The sequence below is a fragment of the Pinus tabuliformis genome, chromosome 9, assembly GCF_031772625.1.
Source record: "Pinus tabuliformis cultivar Carrire ecotype Pingquan chromosome 9, CPIR1, whole genome shotgun sequence".
Lineage (NCBI taxonomy): Eukaryota > Viridiplantae > Streptophyta > Pinopsida > Pinales > Pinaceae > Pinus > Pinus tabuliformis.
In genome coordinates, this window is record NC_142307.1 from 1,207,456,240 (window position 1) to 1,207,464,779 (window position 8,540).

The following is an 8,540-nucleotide window of genomic DNA, read 5'->3' on the forward strand; positions in this document are numbered from 1 at the left end:
TTAACTAGATGGGCAGAAGCACAACTGGTGAAGGATTGTATTGTTGCTACAGTTGTGAAGTTCCTATTTGAATATGTCTTAACGTGGTTTGGGTGCCCTAAGGTATTGATGAGTGATAGGGGTACACATTTCCTGAATGAAACAATTAGTGTGATGCTTGAAGAATTCCAGGTTTACCATCAAAAGAGTACACCCTATCATCCCCAAGCCAATGGTATAGTGGAAGCATTCAATAAGATTCTAGAGAATGTGTTGACAAAGGTTTGTAACACGAAGATAAACAACTGGGATATACACATCCCGGCGTTCCTATGGGCATATAGGATAACGTTCAAGAAGTTTATAGGCCAAACTCTATTTAGGTTGGTCTATGGGATTGAGGCGGTGATGCCCATGGAATATATTTTTCCAAGCCCGCGCATTGTGGCTTTGAAAGAAATGGTGGATTACAAGACCTTGGAGGCACAACTCGTGCAATTGATGGAGTTGGAAGAAGACCGGTTTCTTATAGGATTTCACCAGCAAGTGCAAAAGGAATGTGAGAAGGCCTGGCATGATAGGAATATTAAGTTGTGCACTTTCAAGGTGAATGATTTAGTTTTTCTCTATGATAGTAAGTTCACAAAGTTTCTTGGAAAATTTCAAATGCATTGGTTGGGCCCATATATTATCAAGGAAATTAAAGATGCTGGCGCAGTTCAGCTCGCGAAGCTGAATGGTGAATTGTTCCTTAGAAGGGTGAATGGAAGTCGGTTGAAGTTGTATACAGGGGATCCTACCCCTGCGCAATGACTACATGGTAGCAGGACAATCTTAGTGCTCCAGGAAGCTGCAAGGGAGAGCGGGAATATAAACTACACTACCCAAATAAAAGGAAAACATAGTAAGGGGGTTGTGTGATGAACGTAAGGGGTACAACAGAAGAAGTTGCAACAGAAGAAGCTACGACAAAAGAAGTTGTGATGGACAAGCTACGCCATGGGGGTTGGTGCCACGCATCCAAGTCCCAAAGTAGCCGTTAAAGACATTGTTCATGATTAGATAGCAAAAATCCCATTAGAAAGAGTGGGTAGATGACATTTATGGTGAAAATATTTGGATATCTGCCGCCAAAGATGCATTTATGATCAAAAAATGGAGGGAACAATTGGATTTGAATTCGAAATCGCCTATAAATCTGGCATGTTGGTCTGTCGTAGAACACTTTTCCTTCTGAAATTCACGTATGAGCCCTCTTATTTCAACTCTATGAATCGACATATTTGGGAGGATTTGGTTTCAAGCCCGACATTTGTGAGATTGCCTGAGTGGAACTAGAAGATTATCCTTGAATAGATGTCCATCAAACCTGTAAGTTCCGAAGCCGTTGTCTCTCAAGAAAAAGCCCTGAAAGTTGCGTCAATGGAAGTTATGCCATCTATGCCTACGGCACCAAGGTCACCTACGTTGACGCCATCTACTACGAAGGAAAAGTAGAAGAAACCCCAAGTTGTACCGGTGAGGCAGTCACTGAGGAAGATTCTGATGGAGGTTAGGTAGAATGGAAAATTGGATAAGTCCAAGCAGTCCCATGAACCTTTAGATTTAGATGAAGAAGAACTTCGCAAAGGAGTTTAAGTGCTAGATGTTGATGAGTGAGAGCCTCTCACTAGGCTCTCAGAGTATATCCCTCTGCGAAAACGGAAAGTGAAGGTTCCAAAGGATCCTAATTACGTGAAATTCATGATCTCTACACTACTACTGTCGGAAGAAGTGGTATTTGAAGGCACGCACTTAGTGCATATCCCTATGTTAAAAATGGAGGATTGGGATCTAGTCGATCACGAGAAATTTCCGCATTTGGCCACCAATCATTACATGAACAAGATTTACTATGAAGAGATTGGGGTCACAAAGCTAGAACCAATGAAATGGATAAAAGGGGTCGAGCAAGCCGGATTGCTACATATGATGTGTGTGCCACACTTTAAGAGGTTGGTTATCAATATTGTATGTGTGCACTAATTTCTCGTGTTGGTGCACAATGGGTGTTTGTGGTTAGGCAAACCCATCCCCATAACAGACATGTTGATCCACAGAATTACAAAATTTCCCTATAAAGGGGCGGATCCAACTAAGGAGTTTGGAGGCAAAAGCAAGGAGAAGGAGCTTGCAGATAAAATGAAAACTGATTTTGGATTAGTCAAGAAGTCGCATAAATACACTATCCACTCTATTACAGACTAAGTGGTGTAGTTTTTCACTCGGATTTTGGTCGGGAAGATCATGCGAAAATGTCACGTGGATGAGGTTCCAACACCAGTAATTCAATTGGCTGCACAGTGTGCAAAGGGGGTGCAGTACAACTAAGTGCATTACCTCTGCAAGGAGTTCTTAGCAAATTGTCGTGAAGCACAAGATGATGGCAAGGAATTTCACTATGCCTGGCTCTTGTTGTTGATTATAATCATTACATGGTGACTTCCAAAGGATAGTTAGCTCCCTCCATAAGATGAGGATTTACCGTAGGTAGCGAAGTTCACTTCACTGTGGGTGATGAATGATCCAAGATATTTTGCTCATAGATGTATTAAAGAATTACATGGATAAATTGTAGCTTAGTCATGAAAAGAAATTAATGTGCACATGAGAGAAGAGGAGAAACACATAAAAACATGAAAAGAAGACAAGAGGCTTGATAACGAAGTTCGTCCACTTTGGACTACGTCTTCGGGCCCTGCTCGATCAATGGGGAGGCCTTCATTCATTAAGTGGCATGAGAAAGAAGAAGTACAATCAACATTTACAAAAGGAGTCTTATACCTCCAATCTAGAAAATGGCCGAGAAATGGAGAGCTATGTTACAGAAATGGGCATCACCATTGATTTCCTGTCGCGGAGAGGTGCAAAATTGATATAAAACTTGCCCAATTCTGACTCTGGACCAAAACTGCCCCTTTGGAAAATTTTGCTTAGGCAAGGATCCACCCCCTGCCACAGGCTTGCTCAAAGTTTCACCTCCTCTGTGTCGAAATCCATGTTGTGCTCTACCTCCCCGGGCGCACTGTGCAGAAAGGTTTATAATTTTTTTCCAGGCAGATATCCCATGAGGAACTGATGGCATGCTAGTTAATAAAAGAAAATCGTTGAGGAGGTCCAGGGATCAAATCCCACCCCTCCCATTTTATTACATAACTGTTGGGTTGTTATACCGGGTGGTGGTTCCGCCGGAGCAGTGGCCCGTCCCCATCCTTCCATCGTCGTTTATATATAAATATACATATATATATATATATATATATATATATATATATATATATATATATATATATATATAGTTTTCTGGTTGTAACGGTCCCGGGGGTGGCGAGGTCATGGCCACCCGCCCCATTTTTGTATATTTTTTTTTTAATTTTAAAATAATATATGGTTCCACCAGGGGTGGTGGGGGTTGTGGCTTGCCATCCCATTTGAAAAATTTCTCAAACCTTAGAGAATATTAGGCAAATTAACGGACCCACAATTTCGCACAGAAAAATGGTTGGATTCTGGTGCCAGATTCTTTCCAAAATGCACCGTCCTTAAGCCTGCCACATGGGTAAGTCAACCCAGAACTTTGAATTCTTCTATCTTCTTCAAATGGACTAATATTGGAGTGTTGTTCACACCATTGGAATTAGAGAAATGAGCACTTCGATTTTATGTCAAGTTAATCGACTTTCTGCCACTTTGAATTTTGAGCCTTTTTCATGCCACTAGTGTCTAGAGATCCACCTGGATCAATCCTCCCCATTGAGAGCTTTTGGACCACCAAAAGCATTAACACTATTCAACATATGACCTGTGTCCTTGCCAAACCACACTTTCAATCATTTGCACACAAAACTAGTACATCTTCTGCACTCACTCATGACTCAACAATCCCTCACTTGCCAAGAGTTTATAGCACACACTCTTTGGTCAAGGATTACACAATAACAATCAATACTTCAACTACTCATAAGAAGGCCTAAAAACATCATCGTTGCATTTTGAAGTGATGGCAACACATCATCACTTTTACATTTACTTGCAACACATGATTTACAAACTGAGGCCATACAAACTACTATTAAAAAAAACGTCCTTTCCTTAATAAAGCGGACCACCATGAATGTGTTTGAGTGTTGTCACCGGTTGGATTCTCTATTGTTGTTTTCTGGCTATGGAGCATTTCACAAGTACTTTCTTGATGTCCCTCTTTGTTGCAGTGACTACAACAATTTTTCTTTCTCCAAACCTTCCAGGTCCTCTTGAAGCACTTCCCTTTGGTATTCCTCTGATAAGGGTTCGTGGAGCCCTTACTATCACTGGAATAGGAGGAGGAAGTCTCATCATCCATTGTTGACTAATCACTAATTTCTTTGGAGCTTTCCCTAATGTCCTTTCTCACATACCCGAGTCTTGTATGACGATGCATTTCCTCTACCTTGATGGGGTTCATGATGCCTTGGAAATTAATGTCGAGGCCCTCTCCATGATTGCCCATCTTCTTCAACAACTTGGACTTGATACCTATAGTATATTTTTCAAAAGCAGTGAAATCATCATCAGGAAAAGTACATGGAATCAAAGAACTACATTTATCTTAAGGAGGTTAGTCTACAATCTTCGTAAGGTCTCGTTCTTAGCTTGAAACTGGCGTAGCAACCTCTGTTTCTCCTCCTCTGCTTTCCGTAGGAGCCTCCTTAACTTAGCATTTTCTGCTTGAAGGTCTTGGTTGGTATCCTTAAATTCCTGGAGCCCTACCACATTGGGTGCCCTTTCCATATTTGGTACAGTATTTATTGAAATTTTTGCTTCATCACCTGAATGAGAACCTAGATCGATGAGTCTGTCTGTTGCTATTCCAAGATCTGCAATCCTCCATTCATCACCAGAATCTGATCCCAAGTCAATGGGTCTACTTCGTGCAAAATCCGTAGTCATGACCTTCTCATCTTCCTCTGGCTTAGATGTTTGATCTTGTCACATGGTGGCGGTGGTTTTCTGTTTCTCCATTCTGTCATTTCTCTTAGGTCTTAACTCAGGTTGAAGTTTCCAACAATTCTCTTCATCGTGCCCCTCTTTCTCACAATGTGCACAAGAGGGTTTTGTTCCTTTCCTTTTGGTTGTTGCAGCTCCTTTTTGGTGGTCATTTTGCACATGAATCCCACTGATTTCAAGATGCATGGCTTTCACACTGGCCTCATCAATAGTAGCAGGTTCAAATAATAATAATGAATGCCTTATGTAACTATGTAAAGAACCAATATACTTAGTTACAATCTCTAGTGAATCTAAGGAAATGCTTAAATTCAATGCTTGTCTTCTAAAGTCTTCAGTAAAGTTTTTCACATTTTGACCTTTTCTTTGCCTTAGGTGTTGCCATTCTATTAATGCCTTCTGCCTATAGCCCAAAGGGTAAAATTGTTTTTTCAATGCAGACACAAAATTTGACCATGAGGAGAGAAGGTTACCCAGATTCGTGTTGCCCTGCAATTTTCTCTCCCACCAAACGAGAGCGGTGCCACTTAGTCGAAGGGATGCCAATTGGATCTTTGCCTCGTCCTCTTCGATCCATTGAATTCTGTAGTGGACTTCAATATGCCTAATCCAATTGTTAATATTTTTGGCATTACTTTCACTGTTATACATGGGAAGATCAAATTTGACATCTAATTTAAGGAAATGTTTCTTAGATGCATTTCTTGAATTCCTATGATGATGGTGAGAAAAAGAAGAGAAAATTTCACTTGCGGAAAGATAAGGAGGGGTTCTTCTCCACCATTTCCATGCACCGAACCTTGTTCTTCTGGCTTTCTCTCTTTTTCTTTCTCCAGCCTGGAAAGCAATTGATCAACCTTTTCTGCCATTGTATAGAAGGTTTTGTAGTAATTGCGCTCCTCTTCATAACAAACCTCTTCATATGCCATGCTTCTCCTTCGATGTGCACGCCCTGCCTCGAGATCAAAAGACTTTAGTTTCCATTTGCCTCTTTGGATCCTGTTTCTTATTAGCATACAAACGTGCAATTCACATATACAAAGACCTGCTCTGATACCACTTGATCCAAGATCTTTTTCTTATAGGTGTATTAAAGAATTACATGGATAAATTGCAGCTTAACAATAAAAAAAAATTAATGTGCACATGAGAGAAGAGGAGGAACACATGAAAATAAGACAAAAGGCTTGATAACGAAGTTTGTCCACTTTGGAATACGTCTCTGGGCCTTGCTCGATCAATGGGGAGGCCTTCATTCATTAAGTGGCATGAGAAAGAAGAAGTACAATCAACATTTACAAAAGGAGTCTTATACCTCCAATCTAGAAAATGGCCGAGAAATGGAGAGCTCTGTTGCAGAAACTGGCATCACCATTGAGTTCCTATCGCTGAGAGGTGAAAAATCGATATAAAACTTGCCCAATTCTGACTCTGGACCAAAACTACCCCTTTGGAAAATTTTGCTTAGGCAAGGTTCCGCCCCCTACCACAGGCCTGCTCAAGGTTCCACCTCCTCTGTCTCGAAATCCATGCCACGCTCTGTCACCCCAGGCGCACTGTGCAAAAATATTTATATATTTTTTTTCTTGCGAATACCCCAAGAGGAACCGATGGCGTGTTGGTTAATAAAATAAAATCATTGATGAGGGGTTGAGGGATCAAATCCTACCCTCCCATTTTATTACATAACTGTTGGGTTGTTATACCGGGCAGCGGGTCCGCTGGAGCGGTGGCCCGTCCCCATCCTTCCATCGTATTTTATATATATATATATATATATATATATATATATATATATATATCTATATATATATATATATATATATATATATACATATATATATATATATATATATATGTATACATATATATATATATATATAAATATGTATACATATATATATACATATATATATATATATGTATGTATATATATATATATGTATATATATATATATATGTATACATATATGTATACATATATATATATATACATATATATATACATATATATCTATATATATATATATATATAGATATAGTGTGGAGTCGAGGGGCGGTACGGTCATGGCCGCCCACCCCATATATATATAGTTTTTTTGTTGTAATGGTCCCAGGGGCGGTGGGGTCATGGACGCCCACTCTATTTTTGTATATTTGTTTTTAATTTTAAATTAATATATGTTTCCACTGGGGACAACAGGGGTTGTGGCCTGATACTCCATTTGAAAATTTTCTCGAACCTTAGGGAAGGTAGACACTCCATAAAAGCAATCTAAGGGAAATGAAGATGAGCTCATCCCCTAGGTAGGCCAATCACTAGCACCCCACACCCAATAAATACTTAAGAGTAGTACTGTAGTATTCCTAGCTTGGAAGGAAAGCGTAATGGGATTGGGATTGACGAATGTCGAGAAGCTTTTTCCAAATACATGGATGGCTCTCACTCATCTCATGGGGAGATAGCTATGTTCAACAAAGGTGTGTGGCGATGCTGAATGTCCATTTGTTTTGCATCCCAGGTGTTTCATACTACATTGATAGCTGGCCCCAAGGAGACACTTGAAACCATGAATTAGGGTTCCCCACCCATACCTGAATTTAGACCCACAATTTCACCCAGAAAACTAGCCAAATTCTGGTGCCGGATTCTTGCCAAATTGTGCCCTCCTTAAGCCTACCACATGGGTAAGTCAACCTCAAACTTTGACTACTTATATCTTCTTCATATGGACTCAGATTGGAGTGCTATTCACACCTTTGGAATCAGGACAATGAGAACTTCGATCTGATGTCAAGTTAATCGACTTTCTACCACTTTGAATTTTGAGCCTTTTTCATGCCACTGGTGTCTGGAGATCCACTTGGACCAATAAAGGACCTAGAGAGGGTCACAGAAACAAAAGTCTTATGGAAACTGGTCATGACGGACCTCAGCGTGGTGATTAGTTAGAGGCCATGGTTATCTCCAACCTTGTTTGAATAGTTGCGGGCCTACGCAAAATTTAAGGATGATTTCAGAATATATACATCCGCGCAAGGCGAGATCCTAAGAAGATATGGCACAAGTTTCCATACCTAGTTACGAAGGCCAATGTACAAGATATTGTCGGGACATGGCTAGGGGAGTGGCGATAACCCACAGATCTTGGACCAGGTACCAGTAAAGGTGGAGATAGCTCCTCCACGCAGACGACAGCTGCACAGAAATGGAAAGAATCAGCACAAGCAATAGCGTGGGAATTGGCTGATCAGAAGAAGAAAGAAATTGTTGCTAACGAAATTGTCGCTAAGGCAGCTGCCAAAAAATCACGCGCTGCAAAGGAGTCCACAATAGAAGTAGAGGCATCTGCTTCTTAGCAAACTATGGACAAGGAAGGTTCCAGGGAGGAGGAAGGAGGTGGTGAGGAGGAGTAGAGCACCCCCTTTAAATTGCAGAAGCAAACCAAGGAGACAACTTCCAAAACCAGGAAAAGCACAAATCAGATAAGAAAAAGCACATTGACCCAATGGTCCTCATAGAGGGGGACCTTAAT

The 8,540-nt window shown here is 40.6% G+C and overlaps 1 protein-coding gene across 1 annotated transcript in view; it reads right to left on the minus strand.

The window, feature by feature from the left end:
* LOC149152883 ((S)-8-oxocitronellyl enol synthase CYC1-like) overlaps positions 1 to 3,237 on the minus strand; it is a 36,706-nt gene extending 33,469 nt beyond the window's left edge. The window contains exon 1 of the mRNA XM_089443630.1: positions 3,192 to 3,237. Within this exon, the coding sequence (XP_089299756.1) occupies positions 3,192 to 3,237 (46 nt within the window). The remainder of the gene's footprint in view (positions 1 to 3,191) is intronic.
* Between the last annotated feature and the right edge of the window lie 5,303 nt (positions 3,238 to 8,540).